Source organism: Littorina saxatilis, linkage group LG11, assembly GCF_037325665.1.
Source record: "Littorina saxatilis isolate snail1 linkage group LG11, US_GU_Lsax_2.0, whole genome shotgun sequence".
Lineage (NCBI taxonomy): Eukaryota > Metazoa > Mollusca > Gastropoda > Littorinimorpha > Littorinidae > Littorina > Littorina saxatilis.
Window position 1 is genome coordinate 31,783,504 of NC_090255.1, and position 25,000 is coordinate 31,808,503.

The window sequence follows — 25,000 nt, forward strand, 5'->3', positions numbered from 1 at the left end:
ATAAAATTATGACAGAAAATGCACCCGAAACCATTTGTTCAAAGTTCTCTTTGAAGAATTCGCACCACTTTATAAAACTAAACACTCCTCTTCCCAGGATAGACCTATTTAAATCAAGTCTTGTTTATTCAGGAAGCAGCCTCTGGAACGCTCTTCCGGACGCCCTGCGGCAATCCACCAATACGGATTCTTTTAGAACCAAATATTCTTTCCATTTAATGAACTCTATGAACAAATAAACTTGATTGGTATGTTCATTATCGGAATTATGGTTTACTGTGACGAAATCACGAAGATTTGGCTCTGTAATACATTGTTTTGCTGAGCTAATGTATTGTTGGGTTACTTTCCGTTTATCTTCATTGCTTTACACCCAATTTTGAACACTACCTTATGATCTACAATGCCGCTTCTACATAATGCGCTTCATGTACATAAACTTATATGTTCTACCATTAATGTTTTTATGTAACCTTTTATTTTATTTTTTTCCCCTAGTCATAGTTATAGTTTAGGGCGAGGGCCAGATGCAAAAAAAGCATATCTATGCTTATTCTTGTCACCCTCGAAAAATAAAGATTTGTCATTTGTCTCTCTCTTATACAAACAGACACACACCCACATACACACACCCACATACATGTACATACGCACGCATGCACGCACGCGCACACACACACACACAAACACACACACACACACATTGACTCACACAAAATTTTGCGGTCATGAAAAAGCTCGCTGAAGCTCGCATTTTTCATGATCCGCCAACTTCGACCATTATTTTTAATAATCACTGAACCTCGGCATGTAACCTCTACGTATTCATGGTGTGTGGTGACATTATTCGAAACCCCCAAAACGAACTGAATAAGTTGTGGAACGGGTTAAGACCGTTTTTCGTTTGTTTGATTGTTTGTTTGATTGTTTGATTGTTTGTTTGTTTGTTTAGGAACACTGGATTTGCCTTCTTTTAGCCAGGTGACGTCACAGGCCCATTAAAACTTAAATTTAGGCGGCTGGCCGAGACTAGAAAAGAGTTGCGTGCGTTCAATCGTAATAAAACAAGAGGCGAAGCCTTCAAGGCTCACGTAAGAAATCGACAAACAGTAACACAAACTCAATCACTCCGTCACACATACACACACACACACAAACACACACACACACACACACACACACACACAGTAAGCATAGGTGAAACTGTGCAAGAAAGCGAGACCCTGGATCTGCCAAGTAGTCTCGGCCCGCTCACAATAACAATGACCGAGACTTTCAGTAATTCCTTTGCGTGACGTCTAACCCTCTTACGTCATAATGTGACGTCTTCAAATAGTTTCTATCACACACGTCAAACACTTTTGACCGAGACTGACGTAATCCATAGACTCGGAAATGTTAAAGTTTCTATCACACACACACACACACACACACACACACACACGCACAGACAGACAAAGTTTATCATCGCATAGGCTACACTTACGTGAGCCAAAAACAAGTCGCGTAAAGCGAAAATACAATATTTAGTCAAGTAGCTGTCGAACTCACAGAATGAAACTGAACGCAACGCAACGCAGCAAGACCGTATACTCGTAGCATCGTCACTCCACCGCCCGTGGCAAAGGCAGTGCCCGTGGAATTGACAAGAAGAGCGGGGTATTCGTTGCGCTGAGAAGGATAGCACGCTTTTCTGTACCTCTCTTCGTTTTAACTTTCTGAGCGTGTTTTTAATCCAAACATATTATATCTATATGTTTTTGGAATCAGGAACCAACAAGGAATAAGATGAAAGTTTTTTTAAATCAATTTCGGAAAAAAAAAATTTGATAATAACTTTTATATATTTAATTTTTAGAGCTTGTTTTTAATCCGAATATAACATATTTATATGTTTTTGGAATCAGCAAATGATGGAGAATAAGATAAACGTAAATTTGGATCGTTTTATAAATTTTTATTTTTTTTTACAATTTTCAGATATTTAATGACCAAAGTCATTAATTAATTTTTAAGCCACCAAGCTGAAATGCAATACCGAAGTCCGGGCTTCGTCGAAGATTGCTTGACCAAAATTTCAACCAATTTGGTTGAAAAATGAGGGCGTGACAGTGCCGCCTCAACTTTCACGAAAAGCCGGATATGACGTCATCAAAGACATTTATCAAAAAAATGAAAAAAATGTTCGGGGATTTCATACCCAGGAACTCTCATGTCAAATTTCATAAAGATCGGTCCAGTAGTTTAGTCTGAATCGCTCTACACACACACACACACACACAGACACACAGACACACAGACACACAGACACACAGACACACAGACACACAGACACACGCACATACACCACGACCCTCGTTTCGATTCCCCGTCGATGTTAAAATATTTAGTCAAAACTTGACTAAATATAATTAAAACAATTAAAAGAATTCTAACTAAAATGGATCAACGTTTTATTTGTATTTTTGGCTCACGTAAGTGTAGCCTATGCGATCGTAACTTTGTCTGTCTGTGCGTGCGTGTGTGCGTGTGTATGTCTGTGGTAGAAACTTTAACATTTCGTCATTTGAAGACGTCACATTATGACGTAAGAGGGTTAGACGTCACGCGAAGGAATTACTGAAAGTCTCGGTCATTGTTATTTTGAGCGGGCCGAGACTAGTTGACAGTCGTGTCCCTGTAAGTAGGCTACATGCAGACAGACAGATCTAGATCTAGTGTCTCGCTTTCTTGCACAGTGTCACCTATGCTTACTGTGTGTATGTGTGACGGAGTGATTGAGTTTGTGTTACTGTTTGTCGATTTCTTCCGTGACTTGAAGGCTTCGCCTCTTGTTGACAAAGATATAATTTTTGACACAGATCTCAACAATCATTGTTCAACTCGACCGCTAACGTAGTCTAATAGAACAGTTACGGTCTCACCCTTTGCAAAACGTCATATTTTTGTAAAATAAAATAAAGATAACAAAAAACAAGTCGCGTAAGGCGAAAATACAATATTTAGTCAAGTAGCTGTCGAACTCACAGAATGAAACTGAACGCAACGCAACGCAGCAAGACCGTATACTCGTAGCATCGTCACTCCACCGCCCGTGGCAAAGGCAGTGCCCGTGGAATTGACAAGAAGAGCGGGGTATTCGTTGCGCTAAGAAGGATAGCACGCTTTTCTGTACCTCTCTTCGTTTTAACTTTCTGAGCGTGTTTTTAATCCAAACATATCATATCTATATATTTTTGGAATCAGGAACCGACAAGGAATAAGATGAAAGTGTTTTTGAATTGATTTCGAAAAAAAAATTTTGATAATAATTTTTATATATTTAATTTTCAGAGCTTGTTTTTAATCCAAATATAACATATTTATATGTTTTTGGAATCAGCAAATGATGGAGAATAAGATAAACGTAAATTTGGATCGTTTTATAAATTTTTATTTTTTTTTTACAATTTTCAGATTTTTAATGACCAAAGTCATTAATTAATTTTTAAGCCACCAAGCTGAAATGCAATACCGAACCCCGGGCTTCGTCGAAGATTACTTGACCAAAATTTCAACCAATTTGGTTGAAAAATGAGGGCGTGACAGTGCCGCCTCAACTTTCACGAAAAGCCGGATATGACGTCATCAAAGACATTTATCAAAAAAATAAAAAAAACGTTCGGGGATTTCATACCCAGGAACTCTCATGTCAAATTTCATAAAGATCGGTCCAGTAGTTTAGTCTGAATCGCTCTACACACACACACACACACACACACACGCACAGACAGACAGACAGACAGACACACATACACCATACCCTCGTTTCGATTCCCCCTCGATGTTAAAATATTTAGTCAAAACTTGACTAAATATAAAAATAGATTTAAAAAAAAGCAAAAAGAGAAACATATTTAAAACATTTTCTTTTTTCTGTTTTTTATTAAACTGTTTATTTACTTCTTGTGGTTTCTGGTATAAACGTCGCTTGCGTTGAATGGATCTACAAGTAGAGAATATAATGAGAACGCCACCAGCGGTCGCTCCATGCCAATATATATATGGAATGAAAAAAAAAAAAAAAAAAAGCTGCACCAATGGCTGAAGGTCAATAACCCGGATGTCCCGTTCACAAGTTTCGTCGACGAAAAAAGCAGGGAGGAGGTTTTGTAATGTAGCTGCACCTTATCCGTCGGTGTCTTGAGTATGCATGGTGTTGTTTGTTACGGTCTAGCGAGCACAGTGACGTCTTTTTGCAAAAACCTCAAGTGAATGAGAGCTAGTTTGATCCCCTTCTGCATAAACATAATAGCCTCGCCCCCCACCCCCCCCCCCCCCTTAAATTTATGCTCGAAGGAACAGGCACGCCTACTACGTGCACTGTTTTGTAACCGAAGACCGAGAGACGACAATCATGTTATCTCTAAGAATCTCTCTGTCTCTGCCTTTCTTTGTCTTTGTGTCTGTCTGTCTGTCTTTTTGTCTGTCTGTCAGTTTTCCTATTTTGGACTAAAATCAAGTACACAGATATGCTGTTATTCTGCTGTGCCGGCAAAGGCAGATATTGTGTGTTCTGTATATGTTTTGGTATCGCTTAGGATAATGTTCTTTCGTCAAATGGGACTGGCAGACGAACTTTTGCACCCGTGTTCCAACGTTAAAAACTGTATGAAGTTCAATTTTCTGGGGAAAATAGTGTATGAAACCGCTTTATGTTGTTTAAATTGATGAGATGTGTGCATTTGGTTGCGTGTGATCTGTTTATTAAATGAAATATTGTTGAAAACTGACCGTCGGATTGCAGTTTGTTGTCGAAGAAACTGAGTGAAAAGAAATTTGAAAGGGGAACTACTCTTGTCGCTAGACAAAGTATGAGAGTTACTTGCCTTGGGAATTTGCTTGTGATGAATGTTTGTGCACAGCAGACCTAGATTCAGAAAACAACCAAACTCATGGATTTTATATGGAGATTCATGTGTTCAAGCCTGTAGTTGTTAATTTAAATGCGGTATGTTTGTATTGTTTGCTCCAGAGATGTATACTTCGTACATTAGAGCGTTTGGAACTTTTCAGTCGCAAAAGTAGTACCGACGCAGAACAGCTTCTCAACCCATTGCGCTATCGAGGATTCAGGCTTTTGCTGGGTCGTTATTTGTTTGGTTGCTGGGTGTTTATCGAAAAATAACTAGCTCTACAAGTTTACAGAGGTAAAGAAGCAGAGGGGGGAATAACTGTCACCATACAGCTTGTTGGATACAGCTTATTTTGGGCCTTTTGAGACTCTGCACTTCAAGTATTTTGTCCTTGAAAATGACTGTAAAATACTTCTCCTTTGAGATTGCCTCAAGACGCTTCGCCTTCTAGCAAGTTACATTTTTATTTCCTGTTGCGTTATTGTTTTCCTCGCATCCGAAATAGAATATGAAGCTATCGAAATCTCTTTGAAACACTTTTTTTTTTTGGCAGAGTTTTTTTTTCCCCAACATTTTAATCAATCAAAAAACAAATGATAACTAACATGGTAACTGTGTGTTTTCTGTTTGTACACATACTTTCTCATTTACATGAGGTAGTTCATTTGAATTGTAGGCTACTTTGTGCGCCTTTCAAGTTTCCAAAAGCACAACTAGAATAGAATCGTGTCTTAAAAGGATATCCAAGCAATTGATCGACAGAAGCGTATCTGTCAAAATTATGCAAGTAAATCGCAAAAGGGACACGGATGTCTCTTAAACACTTTAGACACATTGAAATCGCACCGCAAACTTGAAACAAACTGAGAAGACATCACCATGACATACACAAAAACTACGCAACGCGCATGTTTATTGGTTTTGGAACTAAGCGAGGACTACCAGTCAAAAGCACTGTCTTTCCCGTGTGAACTATTCAGCTCACTATCTCAGATCTGTTCAGACTTTTACATGGGGTAAAAGCCTGTCCTTTATTTGACGAAGTCGACTTCGCGGAGCTCACTTCGCGGAGCTTCCGCGACGAGAATTCGTGCCTTGATCGAACTACGCTCAGTATAGCTTCGCGAAGTCCAAGGGAATGCACTCTGCTCTTCTTCGCGAAGTCCAAGGGAATGCACTCTGCTCTTCTTCGCGAAGTCCAAGGGAATGCACTCTGCTCTTCTTCGCGAAGTCCAAGGGAATGCACTCTGCTCTTCTTCGCGAAGTCCAAGGGAATGCACTCTGCTCTTCTTCGCGAAGTCCAAGGGAATGCACTCTGCTCTTCTTCGCAAAGTCCAAGGGAATGCACTCTGCTCTTCTTCGCGAAGTCCAAGGGAATGCACTCTGCTCTTCTTCGCGAAGTCCAAGGGAATGCACTCTGCTCTTCTTCGCGAAGTCCAAGGGAATGCACTCTGCTCTTTCGAGTGTGATTTCTACGTCCATCTTGAATTACAAGAAATGAAAAAGCACTCTTCTTTCAAAAAGAACAGCTTCATCACAGCTACGGCGTAGCTTCGCATGTCAAAACGTGCGAAGCTTTATAGTGGACGAAGTACTTCGCCGTGTAGCTACGGGTTTTCGGTATTAAGACTTGGCGAAATGGACTTCGAAGTCGACGGGCGTTAAGACCATCCTTCCACTTGGTCACATACCAACCATCCACATCCTGACTGATTCATGTTCCGAGTTATTTCAATACATTTATTTCACAGATTGACACTGGTGGCTTTTAAGAAATTGATTCATGAAAAAAATGCCCTCCCTGCACAGGATGCATCTAGGCTGTTGAGTCATGATATGTGTCTAAGTAGCGGAACGGACTCTTCCCGATGAGTCAAATCGTGTACACGTGAAGTACTGTCCCTTTTAGCACATTTCATGACTTGGTTTTACACATTCCGAGGCTTACTTCACTGCGTGAATAGTCATCGTTTCAACTATGTTTGACAAGCACTCTGGCAGAGAAATACAAATACAAGAAATGCAAGTGGGTATTCCTTCTTCATTTTGTCATAACATTTTTTGATGGATTTAATCATGTTCCGTAAGGGCGAGCCAGTGAAAGATTTTGAAATGAAGAACTAAACGGCATGATGTACGCGCACAAATATTGTCACACAAAGGGACACACACAAAAATAATGATGGTTTAAACATACTTTATTCGTGTTATGTCTAGGGAACTGACGCTGTTAGGTCAACTACACAGTGAACGGGGTCAACTCGTTGGGCGAAACAGGAGAAGCGATGAGTGCAGAGGGCCACTATTGGTTATTAACTAGTCAAGAAAAGAGAAAGAGAGAGAGAGAGAGAGAGAGAGAGAGAGAGAGAGAGGGGGGGAGAGAGACAAAGACAGAGCGTGTCAGAAAGACAGATGCGAGAGGGGATGGAATAGAAAGACAGAGCGAGACACAGAAACAGAGTGACAGAGGGAGTGAGAGCGTGGCAGAGACGGGGAGGGAGAGAAGGAGACACAGAGAAAAGGAGTGGGAAAGAGAGGGAGAAATAGAAGCAGACGGGGGGTGGGGGGTGGAAGAGAGAGAGACCCACACAGAGACGGAGAGGACGAGAAAAAGACAGAGACAGACGGACAGGCAGATAGACAGAGAGTGGCAGAGCGAAGACAGAGACGAAAAGAGAGAGAGTTGAGGTCGTCGTCCTCATCAACATCGTCGTCGTCGGTGTCGTTGTTGTTGTTGTTGTTGTTTTTGTTGTTGTTGTTCTTCTTCTTCTTCTTGTGTTGACTAGAAAATTCGAGGTTCACGTTAACGTACGCTTTTGAATCTCCCTAGAAACTGACGTGCCGCAGCTTAAGTTGGTGTCCGTTTCCAGGTTCGCATGACATCACAGTCCCTTGGCCTTTTGCATTTACGTTTTCTATTTAGTTCACGTTGCGTCTTTCAGAGTTCACGGATCTTTTCTTTAGGCGACAGGTGAGCACCTTTCTTTGACAATGAAGTAGCTGGTTTGTTCGGCTGTTTCATCGAGGCGTTGTTGATTGTTGTGACTGTTCGTGGTGGTTGTGGTGGTGAGAGTTCTAGTGGTGAAATTAAGTTGCGGTGGTTGTTGTAGCAGTAGGATAAAGAGGCTGATTAGGTGATGTGTTTTCCCACCGTCTGGTCAGTTGGAGGCGGTGGTGGTGATGGGTTTTGTTTCAAACGTTGGTACCAGTACTGACGATGTCTTCATTTTCAGAAAGATAACGGGAGTACTGCTTATAACGTTGTTGTTGGTGGTGTTGTTGTTGCTGTTGTTGTTATTGTTGTTGTTGTTGTGTTTTTGTGTGTGTTTTGTTTTGTCCTTCGTCTTTTTCTAGCAGCTTCTTTGAGGTTAATTATTTCTTTTCCAGGGAGTTTATAGTCATTTTCGCTGTCAGTCTATCTGCTGCCTGCCTATCCTTTCGTCTGTATATCTATCTGTCTGTATATTTATCTGTCTGTCCGTCCGTCTGTCTTCCTGTCTGTCTGTCTGTCTATCTGCCCGTCCGTTTGCCTCACCGTGACTGCCTACCTGCCTGTCTGTCTGTCTGTCTGCCTAGTTGTCTATTTACTGTCTCTGTTTGTCGATCTGTCCGTCTACCTACCTGCCTGCCTGTCTGTCTGCCTAGTTGTCTATTTACTGTCTCTGTTTGTCGATCTGTCCGTCTAGCTACCTGCCTGCATATCTGTCGAAAACGTCGTGACTCCCTGGAATCCTTACATCTTGCACAAACCTGTTGACATCCGATACACGTCCGGGTTCGTGTCACCCCTCTGTTTTCTTCTGTGTGTTTGCTCATGCAGTCTCACTGTCTGTCTGTCTTTCGTTTGGCTGGCTGACTGGTCGGCTGTCTCTCTTGTCTGTGCGAAGTCTGTCTGTCTGTGTGTCTGTCTGTCTGTCTCTGTCTATCTGCCTGTGTGTCTGTCTGTCTGTGTCTCTCTCTTCTATCAGTCAGTCTGACTGCCTGTCTGTCTATATCTCTCTGTCAAGCTTTCTGTCTGTCTGTCTCTCTTTTCTGTTTGTCTGGCTGGCTGGCTGGCTGGCTGGCCGTCCGCCTCTCTCTCTCTCTCTCTCTCTCTCTCTCTTCTGTCTGTCTCTGTCTGTCTCTCTTTCTCTGTCTCTGTCTCTGTCTCTCTCTCTTTTCTCTGTCTCTGTCTCTGTCTCTGTCTCTCTCTGTCTCTCTCTCTTCTGTCTGTCTCTGTCTCTCTCTCTTTCTCTCTCTCTCTCTCTCTCTCCCTCCCTCCCTCCCTCCCCCTCCTCCACCCATTGCACACCGGTACGACCGAACAAAGGTAGGGCCTAACGTTAAATTACTGTTGTGCAGCGGGTTGAAAGAATACCCTATACCTCGGAGATATATATACCTTCACTCGGTCTCAACGACGTCACGTGACATGTTATATGGTGGAAGAGAATGCTGTCGCTTATTTTCCTTTTGAGGATGAGGGTTTAACATGGATCGGGAACTTACAGGACAACCGCGGCTGTGCTTGCAAGTTTGGATAGTTCTTTCCGTGACTGAGCATCGTTTCAGTCTTACCGAACTGAGGGTGGAAAATAAGCGACAACACTTCTCTTCCACCATATAACATGTCACGTGACGTCGTTGAGACCGAGTGAAAGTATATCTCCGAGGTATAGGGTATTCTTTTAACCCGCTGCACAACAGTAATTTAACGTCACCTTAGTTCGGTCGTACCGGTGTGTAATATGCTCTTTCTCTCTCTGTATCTCTCTCTCTTTCTCTCTCTCTCTCTCTCTCTCTCTCTCTCTCTCTCTCTCTCTCTCTCTCTCTCTCACACACACACACACACACACACACACACACACACACACACACACACACACACACATACACATACACATACAAATACACGTAGTCTCCAAATCTGTTTGCAACCGACATAACAAGTGTCAATCCCATCTGTTCCTTCCGGTGTTTGCTGAGTGTGGCGTCGCTTAGTAATACACTTTTGATCGTGTAAATCAACACACCGCAGATATCTAACATCATTTACGCGCCATAGATTCGTCCGCAGTCGCTTTCGAGTTATCCAACACAAGGAAGCAGTTTGAAGAGGTCACTGAATAGACATTTAAACAGGGTTAACACAACAAGTCGCGTAAGGCGAAATTACTACATTTAGTCAAGCTGTGGAACTCACAGAATGAAACTTAACGCACTGCATTTTTTCACAATGACCGTAGTCCGCCGCTCGTACAAACGGCAGTGAAATTGACGAGCCTGTTTAGCGCGGTAGCGGTTGAGCTGTGCTGCATAGCACGCTTTTCTGTACCTCTCTTCGCTTTAACTTTCTGAGCGTGTTTTTAATCCAAACATATCATATCTATGTGTTTTTGGAATCAAGAACCGACCAGGAATAAGATGAAATTGTTTTTAAATCGATTTCGGAAAATTAATTTTAATCATAATTTTTATATTTTTAATTTTCAGAGCTTGTTTTTAATCCAAATAGAACATATTTATATGTTTTTGGAATCAGGAAATGATGTAGAATAAGATGAACGTAAATTTGGATCGTTTTATAAAAAAAACATTATTACAATTTTTAGATTTTTAATGACCAAAGTCATTAATTAATTTTTAAACCACCAAGCTGAAATGCAATACCAAAGTCCGGCCTTCGTCGAAGATTGCTTTACAAAAACTTCAATCAATTTGATTGAAAAATGAGCGTGTGACAGTGCCGCCTCAACTTTTACAAAAAGCCGGATATGACGTCATCGAAAGTATTTATCGAAAAAAAGAAGAAAAAAACTTCCGGGGATATCATTCCCAGGAACTCTCATGTATAACGTTGACAAAAGTGAGCCAAGGATATCCGCATGGACAAATAGACACACAGACAGAATTACAAATCCATGTTTGATGTCTTGTGAATTAGGCCAAAAAAAAAAATTGTCTGTTTAGGGTAACCCGACCGACCCTATCGATTTGGCGCCGACCCAAAAACTTTTTTTTGATTTCAAAAAAAAAAAAAAAAAAAAAAGAGGTAAAAATGCTAAAAAGAGACATTTGGCGTTTCTTTCTCTCCCTTTCTCTCTGTTTTATTTATACGTTAGTTTTGAAACATGTATTCATCAAATATAAGAAGTGAATGTTCAGCCAACATAGCATTTACAAAAAAAAAAAAAAAAAAAAAAAAAAAAAATTACCTACCTACCGACCCTACTTTTTTTGGTCATGTTACCCTAAACAGACAATTTTTTTTTTGGCCTTAGCCCAGTTAGCTATTCGTGAATAATTTGCAGTGTGTTTGATATGGTTAAAAAAAAAAAGTGTTCTGGAAATGTTTGGTATTTTTATAAACGTGCTCTGGGTGTGTTGCAATATGTTTAAAACCAGAACGCACAAAAATAGGCTTTTGTCTGAAGAAAAAAACAAGCAAAATGTGTCGTGTTCTTGAAATATGCTCTATATACAAAAACACAACAGGTCGTTTTGTGTGCTCAACACAAGCAACAGTCGGAGTGTTTTAATATAATGTATCCGTCGCGATATAACCTTCGTGGTTGAAAACGGCGTTAAACACCAAATAAATAAATGAATAAATATAATTTATTCTTCATTTTGTTTATTTAGAGTGTGCAGTTTGAAACCAACACCACGGGTGTTAGTCACGCGTCATAGCAGAGGTATTGTGATCTGTTTGCCCAGACTCACAGCCGACTGCAATGGTGATTTAGGAGATTGCTGTGAAACTGATACATGTGCCGCACTCGGGCGATCTACGTACGTTGGCTTACTGACATGGTGCATTTTAAAGGTACCGTGCTTCCCGCGTACACAGCTAGAGATATGTGGAGGCCTTCGCGTGTGATAACACAAGGCCAAGACGGGGGAAAAAAACACAAATATGTTTCCGATTCCCCGAACGACCCAAGAACTTTTTTTTATTCCTTCCAAAACAATGTAAATAAATGAAAATGACAACACTTCATTTTGCAGACTTTACTAGGAAATGTATTCTTTTCCGACATCTATTCGACTCAGCTCGCACGATTTTCGGCCAATGAAAAGCGAAATGTACACGCGCCAGTGCAAATAAAAACAAACTTTAATAAATAAAAAAATATTTAAAAAATTAAAATATGTACACAACAAATAACCGACCTACCGAACCTAATTTTGTGGGCTTTGTCATCGGAAATAAACACCCCCACCCCACCCCCCCCCCCCCCCTCCTATGCTTTCACTTGGACATTTACCAACATAAACTACTCCCTGGTTGCTCCCAACACATGTAAGGCCAAAAAAAAAATTGTCTGTTTCTGGTCACCCGACCGACCCTAAATTTCGGCGCCGACCCTAAACTTTTTTTTTCCAAACTCAAAAAAAGTTGGGTTTTTTTGGTGGTAAAGGACAGGGTGAGAAAATGAACAACAAAAACGTGTGAAAACGAAAGTCCGCTGACGATTTGTAAATGTGTTGAGTGTCTTGTATAGTGAATCCAGTCTCTTTGCGCGATTTTTAAAGTTAGTTTTATTGGTCTACATTTGGGGTAAAAAAAAAATAATAAATAAATAAAAATCCCGACCTACCGACCCTATTTTTTTTAGCCATGTTACCAGAAACAGACAATTTTTTTTTTTTGGCCTAATGTGAAAGACTGGCCAGATACTTTGTGGTAGACATGCTCCTGTGTGTAGGACGGGCCCGGGGCGTATCATTAATAACCTACACAGACTCACAGCGAAACACTAAGGATGATTATGGTATGTGTGTTTGAAAATGGTACTTGCATGTACTATACTGGCATAATCTGCACGCGCCGGGTTACCTGGCAAGGCACGGTATGTGTGTTTGAAATTATGTGGTACATGTATGTACTACACTGGCATAATCTGCCGGTGTAACACTAAATTTTTACTCCACGAAAAATGTACTCCGGAGTAAATATTTCGTACGAAATTCTTACTCCGAGTACACTTTTCGTACGAGAAAAAAACTCCCCAAGGCACGAAAAAATTACTCCCCCCACGAAATTTTTACTCCCCATTTTTTATACTTCCAGTAAATATCTCGTACGCAAAAATGGGATGCGGGCGAAGGGATAATGCCAATAAGTGATCTTGCGCACACGAATGTCGCGCTACCCTCCTTCCACCCCTTCCACCACCAAGACTAACAAGGGGACAAGGGAGTAAAAATTTCGTACACCTGGCATGGGAAGTTAAATTGCTCGTGTTGGGGTGAAGTAATTTATTCGTTATTTATTCGTCAGGGGAGTAACATTTTTGTCCGACATTTTTACTCGGAACTCACCTGTCTTGGGGAGTAATTTTCTCGTGCAATGGGGGAGTGCTTTTTTCGTAAAGGGAGTAACTTTTTCGTACGAAATGTTTACTCCGAAGTAAAAATCTCGTGGGAGTAATTTTCTCGTGTTACACCGGGTTACCTGTCAAGGTGCAATTTTAAAGGACGGTTCATGAGCCCTGTCAGTTATTCACCGCGAAGTCAAGGTTATATTCAGTTAAACATGGTACAGTAATGAAACGAGAAATAAAAAGGACACGAACTCAAGCAAACGCTTATATTACGTGCCATATATACACGACTGAATGGTGAATAATACTAGTCAACTTGAACCTAGCAGAACCGTGTTGAATATTTCCCTTGTAGTGATCAATAGCTATTTTTATCTCTCTTTACTTCGACATCACGCAGCGAAATAGTAGCACACACCGCGGGAAAGCCCCAGGTATTAAAAGGAATTCTGTCAAAAGAGACGAAAGCCTCACATAATAAGGCTAATTGGAACATAGCTCAGTCGGTAACACACACACACACGCACACGCACACGCACGCACGCACGCACACACACACACGCACGCACGCACGCACGCACGCACGCACGCGCACGCACGCACGCACGTACGGACGCACTCACTCACACTTACACATACACACACATACACACACACACACAACCTCTTTGTTGAGGGGTCGTCTTCTCTTATGCCTGTCTTACACTGTGCCGAATATCCTTGCGAATATGAATATGTTGTATTCGGCACAAAAAAAGAGGCGAATGGACAGGAAAAAATATTGAAAATTCGAAGCCTTACCGGTCATTGCGAATGCATACAAATCCATATACGAATGTCTTGCGGATGTATTACGAACGTTGCGAGTGGCCTTGCGAGTGTTGCGAGTGCTTGCAAACATTTTACGAATAAAGCGATTATGCAATTCACATTGTTCGTAATACTGCTCTTACACTGTGCCGAATTTCCCTTGCGAATAGAATTCACCAATGATTCGTAATGATCGGGACATGGTCACAAGACATTCGTAAATGTTCTTGACCATTCGCCACCATTCGTCTCTTGTTGCGAATAATAGCAACATGCTCCTAATATTCGCAAGGAATGCATATTCTTCAGTATTCGCAAGCCATTCGTAATCATCGTAAAGGTATTCGTAGCGCAAGGCATTCGCAATGATCGGTACACATTCGCAAGCACTCGCAACTATTCGTAAGACATTCGCAAGAAATGTGTATATGAACATGTTGTATTTGGCACACAAAAAAGAGAATAATGGACAGGAAAAATATTGACCATTCGAAGCCTTACGAATCCTTGCGAATGTCTTACGAATGGTTGCGAGTGCTTGCGAATGTCTACTGATCATTGCGAATGCATACGAATCTATATTCGCAAGGATATTCGGCACAGTGTAAGACAGGCATAACGAATGTTTGCGAATGCCTTGCGAGCCTGACGAATACATTGCGATGATTACGAATGTTCGCAAGGATATTCGGCACAGTGTGAGACAGGCATAACGAATGGTTGCGAATGCCTTGCGAGCGTTACGAATACATTGCGATGATTACGAATGTCTTGCGAAATCTTACAAGTACGTTGCAAAAAAGTTAAGAATATGACTTCTTTGCGAATATTAGGAACATGTTGCTATGTTCGCAACAAGAGACGAATGGTGGCGAATGGTTAAGAACATTTACGAATGTCTTGCGACCATGTCCCGATCATTGTAAATTATTGGAAAATTCTATTCGCAAGGGCAATTCGGCACAGTGTAAGAGTAGCATTAAGCCTTGGGAGAGGTACACATGACTCGTTTTTGCCGTTCTCACGAGATCAGTTACTTTTGTTTTATGTCTGTTGGCGTGGGTTCAACTCCTAGTTTGACGAGGGATTTCGTATCAGGAGTCAAATTTGTGTACAGTCTTATTATATCGGTTTACGAACACCCTCGCGTGCACGACAGATAACACGATAACGATTCTAAGTTCGCAGGAAAATATCTCAAGGGTTGGGAAACACACTGTGGGAAAGATCTCCCTGGATGTCTGCGCTTGAAAGAATTCATGTTTTATTAATATTATTATTCATACAATTATCAATATTGATTAGATTGTGATGATGATGGTAACAAAATGACGGAACCGAAGTTGTGTATGGTATTAATATTAGTGCACGAATTGCTCGTTTGCTGTCCGTTCTACTATGAGTTTCAGGAAAATCCTGGAGTGCAGATCATTCAGTCAAATCGAGGTTACGGCACAAGACATAAAAGCGCAGAGCCTCAGTTTTGTCTGCCAGCATGACTTTTGTATTAGTCCGTTTACACGATTCGCGATTCGGTTGTGTTTGCACACGGCCATGCAATTATACTGAGATTTATTAGCAATAAATATCGACTTTGCCCAACACTTCACTAGAACGACGCGTTATCTTAACCACCCTCTTTACCACAGGAGCTTGTCTCCAATCGCCGGTCGATCGTAGTAGTATATAGTAGTAGTAGACTGTTAATAATGATCGACCGGCGATTGGATACAAGCTCCTGTGCTCTTTACTCCCCAGCCCCCCCCCCCCCCCTACCCCCCACCCCTTTAATCCCCCTTCCATTCCTGTGCTTATTGTGTGTCTTGACTTGCAAAGGTTGAGTAGCGATACATTCGCGATGTTTGTACAACAATGTTCGACAATTAACTCCAAAGACACGATTCCATAGTGAGGCGCTTTACCCCCCCCCACCCCTCCCCCTTCCCCCCCCCACCCCCCCCCCCCTGATGTGCTCTACTGTGTCCCCATTCCTCTTTACACCCCTACACCCACCCTTCTGCCTCTAGTAAATCTCTCTTCCTGCTCACAAGCGACCATAAATCTTCTCTAACCTATGAGACTTTCTCGGGGAACTTTTTTCTTCATTTCTTTGTTTTGTTTTGGTTGACTTGTTGCTTTGTTTGTTTGTTTGTTTGTTTGCTTGTTGTTGTTGTTTTGGGATTTTTTTTTTTGGGGGGGGAGTGCGCATTAACGCACACCTAACATACAGAAACACTTTATAGGCAAAGAGCATGTAGAAACTTGAAACCTTTATCAAACATTTATATTATTTGCTGTTCAATTAAAACTTTTGTATAGGGCACGTAATATAAGCGTTATACCGGCACGGTTGGCCTAGTGGTAAGGCGTCCGCCCCGTGATCGGGAGGTCGTGGGTTCGAACCCCGGCCGGGTCATACCTAAGACTTTAAAATTGGCAATCTAGTGGCTGCTCCGCCTGGCGTCTGGCATTAGTGCTAGGACTGGTTGGTCCGGTGTCAGAATAATGTGACGAGGTGAGACATGAAGCCTGTGCTGCGACTTCTGTCTTGTGTGTGGCGCACGTTATATGTCAAAGCAGCACCGCCCTGATATGGCCCTTCGTGGTCGGCTGGGCGTTAAGCAAACAAACAAACAAATATAAGCGTTCGCTTGAGTTCGTGGCCCTATTATTTCTTGTTTTACTACTGTACCATGTTTAACTGAATACAACCTTGTTTAAACCAATTCAAACTCTTGAAAGCACTGCACGTGTCTAGCCGCTCGTTGCCCAACTAAACGTTGTTTTTTCCTTAAAGGTCTAACTGGGTCATCGAAAAGGAAGTGATTTGTTTCAAATGTTGACAGAACGGAGCACGAGAATACAAGACTTAGTGTTAGGACATGTTATGAATAAAATCAAGTATCTTGCATATTGATTATAAGAGATCTTCGGAAAATTAGTTTTGGCCGGCCTGAGGCATAATCCAAAAACCAATAAAAACGTATTGTTTTGTCAATAAAAAACGTTGCAACAAATTACCTTTCTTGTTTTTTGATTCGGCATGAGGCTTGTTTTGTATGTGTGCTTGATTTGCATGAACCATTCCGATATCTTCTTCTTCTTCTTCTTCTTCTTCTTCGTTCATGGGCTTTGATTCCCACGTTCACTCATGTTTTTAGCACGAGTGGAATTTTACGCGTACGACCGTTTTTACCCCGCCATTCAGGCAGCATACGCCGATTTTGGGGGAGGCATGCTCGGTATTTTCGTGTTTCTATAACCCACCGAACTCTGACATGGATTACAGGATATTTTCCGTGCGCACTTGGTCTTGTGTTTGCGTGTACACACGAAGGGGGTTAAGTCACTAGCAGGTCTGCACATAAGTTGACCTGGGAGATCGGAAAAATCTCCACTCTTAACCCACCAGGCGGTAGCGACCGGGATTCGAACTCATGACCTCCCGATTAGGCGGTCGACGTCTTACCACAACGCCACTGCGCCCGTCATTCTGATATCGAACCGTCGCTGACTAGTATGGGGGTTGTCAGTCATCACTCTCAGTGACAGTGTAAAAGTCTAGTGTTTACCCGTTATTGAATTCTCTGCTCGAACTTTTGTCGTCGCGTGTGCTTTCGGTAAAAAGGAATGCCGATAACAGATGTCGTTGCCACCAGGTGCGCACATCTGTATATTTCGCCATACAAAAACAGATACGGGTCAAAGTTTCTTTCCCGAACAATCAATATCGTCTTCCTTTTTTATAAGAGCAGTGGATGGATGAGCCGTGCCTCTCAATTTCCCTCATCACCTCACAGTCGTTTACTTTCACTTAAAGTCTTTCGGATGAGACGAAAACCCGAGGTCCCTTCGTGTACACTACATTGGGGTGTGCACGTTAAAGATCCCACGATTGACAAAAGGGTCTTTCCTGGCAAAATTGTATAGGCATAGATAAAAATGTCCACCAAATACCCGTTTGACTTGGAATAAAGGCCGTGAAAGGTGAATGCTCGCCTAATAGGCTACTGAGCTTTACTGGCCGATGTGAATGCGTTATATATTGTGTGTAAAAAATGTCTGTTTGTCTGTCTGTCTGTAAAAAATTCCATTTCAAACGGCAGCAATTAATATGTAAGCGCCTAGGGCTATATCTAGATTAGGCGCATAAAAATGATCACAATAATAATAATAATAATAAAGGGACAGTCCTTCCCGTGTAAACAGTGCGACTCCCCATGGCGGGCGCAAGGGCGTAGTGGTAAGACGTCGGCCTCCTAATCGGGAGGTCGTGAGTTCGAATCCCGGTCGCTGCCGCCTGGTGGGTTAAGAGTGGAGATGTTTCCGATCTCCCAGCTCAACTTATGTGCAGACCTGCTAGTGACTTAACCCCCTTCGTGTGTACGCACAAGCACAAGACCAAGAGCGCACGGAAAAGATCCTGCAATCCATGTCAGAGTTCGGTGGGTTATGGAAACACGAAAATACCCAGCATGCCCACTCAAGGAAAGCGGAGTGAAGCTGACTATGCTCTCAGAGTATAGTGTGGGGAACCCAAATGGGCAACACGAGCTCACACGTAACCAGACAATTCTGGAACGCTGAAGAAGAAGAAGAAGACTCACCATCTCATATCTGACCAGGTTTTCACGCAGTACAAGACCATCCCTCCACTTTGACATAAAGGGATAATATTTAAGAAATAAGGTCCTTTGGTCGCTTGCAAAGTTCTGCCATAAGATTCTGCATTTTTGACAGATAACGCGCATCAAAACTGCCTTCACTTTGCAAAGGAAGTATTTTGAAAGCTTAAAGGCACAGTAAGCCTCCCGTAAACCATCACAGATACTGTCAGGCTTTTACACACAGTACTAACACCCTTCCATTTGAACGCTCACCGAACGGGAACATCGTAGGTGCCCTACGTAAAGAGCTAGCAATTTTCAAAGAATTAATTTTGCGGATTGTCTGTCAGACAATCGGACGGTGCTTTTTTGCGCTTCTGACCTAACTTTTGAAATCTAAATAATAAATTGACAGCTTGTTACACAAACATTATCAAATCATAAAAGAAATCTTTTTTCATCAAGACAAGATCAGAACAATACGAAGTTTTGAAAGTTTAAAAAAAGATAGCCCGGAAGCAGGATCACGCAAGGTCGTGGTTCTCGTAGCAGACGACGCTGCCTGGCGCCAGTTCCTCTGAACCGTTAACTGCCACTGCTCTAGTTCGCAGCCGTTTCAATGTTGCATTTCAGATTCAAAGGTACACAATAACGTGCTATTGCAGATAAGCTTACAGATTGCATTGAAATGACAAACGGGCGGCTAAATTTTGAATAAAGGGAAACTGGATTACACGGGTTCACGATGGCTAAGATAAACCACGCAAAAATAAATTCTTTGAAAATTGCTCGCTCTTTACGGAGGGCACCTAGAATGTTCTCAAGCGGTGAGTGTTTGAATGAAATGGTGTTTGTACTGTGTGTAAAAGCCTGACAGTATCAGTGATGGTTTACGGGAGGCTTACTGTGCCTTTAATTATACGTCGTAAAATAGGCCACGAAAGAGCACTCTGTATGAGGGTCAGAGTCTGGTTGGGTTACTTCCACTGACTTACTCTCCTTGTTTGTGCATGTGATGCTGGTTACTACGCGACGTTATAGAAGGCAATATGACCATCTTGACGCCGGGTGGAGCGGTCTTCTGGACTACTTTTTGTTGCAAAGACCAGAGAAAAGCATCGCCCTGAAGCGCATTCATTCACGTTGATTTCATCAATTACCATAGGTGTGCAGCGTTTTCGATCAAATCATATCGTGTGCGTTTAGATTAAGGTAAAGTGGATTTCCCAGATTCTTCAGATTTGTTAGATTCGCTAGAAACTCCCCTCACACGGTGAAATCAATAACAATCCTATAAATCAACAGTGTGAGTGCTCTCCGGGAAAAGTGAGAATTTTTTTGGAATTAATTTCTTAACGCCGAGCACTATTGCCGACTATTTGTTGAATCAATTCAGTCACGGCAAGGAGTCAAGATTTGAATAATGATATCGGTCCAAGTGGATGGATGTTCTTATCCCATGAGGAAGCATGGTCAGATCTGTGCCTCGAAGGCTGATTTAATATGCTTGTAGATGACTTTAGAGTTTGCCAGTTCTCAAGGCAGTTCTTGATTCTGTTCCTCGCCATCCCTCCCCCCCCCCTCCCCTTCCCCCCCCCCCCATTATCTCTGTCTCTGTGCCTTTGTCTCTCTCTCTGTCTCTCTCTGTCTCTCTCTGTCTCTCTCTCTCTCTGTCTCTCTCTCTCTCTCTCCGTCTCTCTCTCTGTCTCTCTCTCTCTCTCTGTCTTTGTCTCTCTGTCGCTCTCTCTCTCTCTGTCTCTCTCTCTGTCTCTCTCTCTGTCTTTGTCGCTCTGTCGCTCTCTCTCTCTCTCTCTCTCTCTCTCTCTCTCTCTCTCTCTCTCTCTCTCTCTCTCTCTCTCTCTCTCTGGAATTTCCTCAAATCGTAACACCGAATCCGCGCGATGATTTATTCACATCTAGCCTTCTTTATTCAGGTGCGGTCCTCTGGAACTTACTGCCAATTTTTCTCAGATATTTCTTTAAAAAGCAACTAAAGCAACTAGTGGCTTATTATGCTTGATTAATTCCTCAAAAAATGTCCACTGTCCGCCGGGCAGAGAGAGCAACCAGGGTGTTAATTGTTGGGTATGTGACCAAGTGGAGGGAAGGTCTTATCGCATGTAAAGGCTAGCCAGATCTGAGACGGTGAGTCGAACTTGACCCAACTTGTTTACACCGGAATGGGGGGGTGTGCCTGTAAGTAATACAATTGTAAAACGGTAATGTTGAACTTAAGCGAGTTAAGTTCATAGCTCAGAATCCAGTGGCATTCTTTACTTATGTTTAATACAAGTCCCTGTAATCAAGCCAAAGAACATTTGTCGTGAAATTAATTGACGGATTGAGCTCCAAACTTCAGCATAATTAATTAATTTGGTTGTTAAATCGACGAAAATGACGCGAAAATGCGTACGTTGTCAACCAAGGGACATCATTTACACGACAGAGTTGCCTCTCCTGTTGGCTAACACGGATAATTCCTTCTTTGACGCATGTACACAAAGTGCATTCGTACACTTTATTCCGTGACTTCAAATGGATCTAAAATGACTTGTTATGCTTACAAGTGCAGGTTCTGCAAATTTGGAGGCCAAAATGCCTCTAAATTATGAGCTATGAATTTAACAGGCTAAAGTTCAACATTACCTCTAAAAAAAATCCTATATTTCTGTTCCAGGAAATGAGATAAAATGAATGCCAACCCACCATCGCCTCCATCAGCAGCAACAGCAACCACAAACAAGACGTCACCACCACCAACTCCAACAGCAACGATCACGACAAAGACAGCGACTACAGCGACAAGTTTCTTAACACAGAAATAGCTTAACATGCAGAACCTAGCTACGCGGAAGGTCTTCCTGGCATGTGTTATATTAGGATTCGGATTTACATGTTATATTCTCTTCTTCAACGGAGAGTTGCGCCGTTGGACGACGTTGGGGTCACGGATCACAAGTTGGACTGAGAATTGTGTATCTTCTATCACAGGCAAAGACCTTCGGGCAGGAAATGACACTGTGAATTCTGCATCTGACGTCAGAAGTGTCGTCATCAGTGGTAACAAACCGCTGCAACTGTGTCCAGAAAAGCCGCCAATAGCAGGTTGTTGTTTATTAAGCCGCCTTTATTGGTTTCCCTCTGTCTGTTTGTTTGTTTATTTGTTTCTCTGTTTGTCTACGAATTAGACTTGTATCTCTGGTACGGCGGGGATGTAGCTCAGTCGGTAGCGCGCTGGATTTGTATCCACTTGGCCGCTGTCAGCGTGAGTTCGTCCCCACGTTCGGCGAGAGATTTATTTCTCAGAGTCAACTTTGTGTGCAGACTCTCCTCGCTGTCCGAACACCCCCGTGTGTACACGCAAGCACAAGACCAAGTACGCACGAAAAAGATCCTGTAATCCATGTCAGAGTTCGGTGGGTCACTTCAAGTTATAGAAACACGAAAATACCCAGCATGCTTCCTCCGAAAACGGCGTATGGCTGCCTAAATGGCGGGGGTAAAAAACGGTCATACACGTAAAATTCCACTCGTGCAAAAAACACGAGTGTACGTGGGAGTTTCAGCCCACGAACGCAGAAGAAGAAGATCAAATTAAGGGTTTCACATGAGGATGCGCGTCTCAACCTAACACTAACTTGACGTCGAATGTGAATGGGGAGAAGGCGTTTCGGTTTGTCATCAAAAATTGCCTTACATTTTATTTTGTGTTCAATCATTTCTGAATGATGTATGTTTGATAAAATATTGTATCCAGAGTATCCGGAGGCGGCATGCGTCCAAGGGGAAGTAGAAGGAATTTCTCTGGTCGGATCTACGATTATATTCATGGTAGCGAGCGAGCGAGCGAACTTTATTACTCAGTCAAGGATGGAGATTTTAGGCTCACGCCTAGTCTTACAATCTGTCCCTGCTAAGCTAAGACATAAAAATAAAGACAATAAAAGGACAATTGTCCATCGCAATCATACAGTATTACTAATTACAACATTACCTATACGAATACATAATGCATGATAGAACATTGAAATGTACATGTATGTCAATATAATACAAAGGAAAAGAAAAGTCGACTCGCACACACACGCGCGCCGCATGCCTGCGGTAATCACGTTCGCACTCAATACAACACACACACTCACATACACACATACACACACACACACACACGACACACACACATACACACACACACACACACACACTGACACTCACGGCACACACACACACACACACATACACATAATGCGCACCCACACACAGACATATACGCACGCACACACACATACACACGCAGACACACACACACACGCGCGCGCGCACACAGACACACAACAACAACCGTCATCATCATCATCATCATCATCATCATCATCGTCGACATCATCAAGTTATCATCATCAACAAAATATAGCCTATCTTTAAACCAGCCAATAACGCCCTCTCTCTTTTCCAGAGACCAAGGTCCCGCTAAATTTAACCAATGTGACGTATGCGGACTTGAAACGAGAATTTGGGCACGTGCTTCGACCTGGCGGCCATTACGCTCCCATCACGTGCAAGTCACGTGAGCGAATCGCTTTGATCATCCCCTACAGAAACCGAGAGCGCAACCTCTTCATACTGCTCCACAATCTGATTCCCTTTCTTATGCGTCAGCAGGCGGAGTTTGCTGTGTATGTTGTGGAGCAAGTGAGTGAGAAAGATTTGAGTTGTATTTCTGTTTATGTTCACTGAAGTAGGCTACTCACATTAAACTGACAGTTTAATGAATAAAGATTGACAACGTATAACTGTATTCTATAGATAAGGCCTAAGGGTCAACTTTATTCTTATTGATAAAGGGCAACTTTATTCTTATAGATAACGGGCAACTTTATTATTTGAAGTGCTAAACTCGGAAATCCGAAGGGGTGGCCCGCTCAAACCTCGCCAGAATCTTGCATATTAATGTGTGTAACTGACCCATACTTCTTATTCATGTAGGCTAAGCATCATGCTCCTCTTCTTCTTCCAGTCCTCCTCCTCTTCCTCCTTCTCTTCTGCACTTACAGATCAGACACCACATGTTCGACAAAGACGTTTCGACATCATCATCGTCGTCGTCATCATCGTCGTCGTCGTCGTCATCATCATCATCATCATCATCATCATCATCATCATCATCATCATCATCATCATCATCACCACCACCATCATCATCATCATCATCATCATCATCATCATCTTCTTCTTCTTTTTCTTCTTCTTCTTCTTCTTCTTCTTCTTCTTCTATTTTCCTCCTCCTTCCCCCCCCCCCCCCCTCATCATCATCATCATCATCATCATCATCTTCTTTCTTCTTCCCCCTCCTCCTTCCGCTGCTCCTCCTCCTCCTCATCATCACCATCATCAAAATCATCATCATCATCATCATCATCATCATCATCCGTATCATCACCATCATAATAACCACACTCGTGTATACTTTCAGACCCAGGACTACATGTTCGACAAAGGCGTTCTGATCGACGTGGGGTTCGTCAAGGCAAGACAAGATGGCGACTTCTCGTGTTTTATCGTGCACGACACGGACCTCATACCACGTGACTACAGAAACGTGTATCGCTGCAGTGACAAACCCAGACATCTCATGCTGAATCGAAGCGGCGAGCAGCGAAAGAAACCCGAAAAGTAGGTGAGAATATATACAGTACAAGAGGCGAAGCCTTCAAGGCTCACGTAAGAAATCGACAAACAGTAACACAAACTCAATCACTCCCGTCACACATACACACACACACACACACACACACACACACACACACACACACACACACACACACACATACACAGTATTCAGTAACTGAGTAAGCATCTATAGGTGAAACTGTGCAAGAAAGCGAGACACTAGATCTGTCAACTAGTCTCGGCCCGCTCACAATAACAATGACCGAGACTTTCAGTAATTCCTTCGGCGTGACGTCTAACCCTCTTACGTCATAATATGACGTCTTCAAATGTTAAAGTTTCTATCACACACGTCAAACACTTTTGACCGAGACGTAATCTTCTTCCATAGACTCAGAAATGTTAAAGTTTCTATCACACACACACACACACACACACACACACACACACGCACGCACGCACGCACAGACAGACAAAAGTTAGCATCGCATAGGCTACACTTACGTGAGCCAAAAACTCAGCTTTCAGGCTTCAACTATGAGAAGTTCAATCATGAACGTATTCAATTATGAGAAGTTTCAAGGATAAAAGTCGCTTGTTCAATTTCAACGCTTGTTATTCCGTCTCAGGTGCCAGGAGAAAGGTTCCGTACAACTCTCGCTTACTCCATTACACAAGTCGTCTGCATTAAGAGCGATTACTTCCCTTTGGT

General features: G+C 42.3%; 1 protein-coding gene across 5 annotated transcripts in view; it reads left to right on the plus strand.

The window, feature by feature from the left end:
- LOC138980610 (beta-1,4-N-acetylgalactosaminyltransferase bre-4-like) overlaps window positions 1-25,000 on the plus strand; it is a 61,106-nt gene that overhangs the window by 29,686 nt on the left and 6,420 nt on the right. For 2 of the 5 annotated variants that reach the window (XM_070353527.1, XM_070353530.1), the window contains exons 2-4: window positions 21,296-21,723; window positions 23,075-23,310; window positions 24,092-24,291. In XM_070353527.1, coding sequence (XP_070209628.1) covers window positions 21,450-21,723; window positions 23,075-23,310; window positions 24,092-24,291 — 710 coding nt within the window. In that variant the 5' untranslated portion in view covers window positions 21,296-21,449. Of the gene's footprint in view, window positions 1-7,747; window positions 7,867-8,581; window positions 8,671-19,659; window positions 19,784-21,295; window positions 21,724-23,074; window positions 23,311-24,091; window positions 24,292-25,000 lie in introns of those variants that run through there. The other 3 variants (XM_070353529.1, XM_070353526.1, XM_070353528.1) reach the window with 3 other exon arrangements.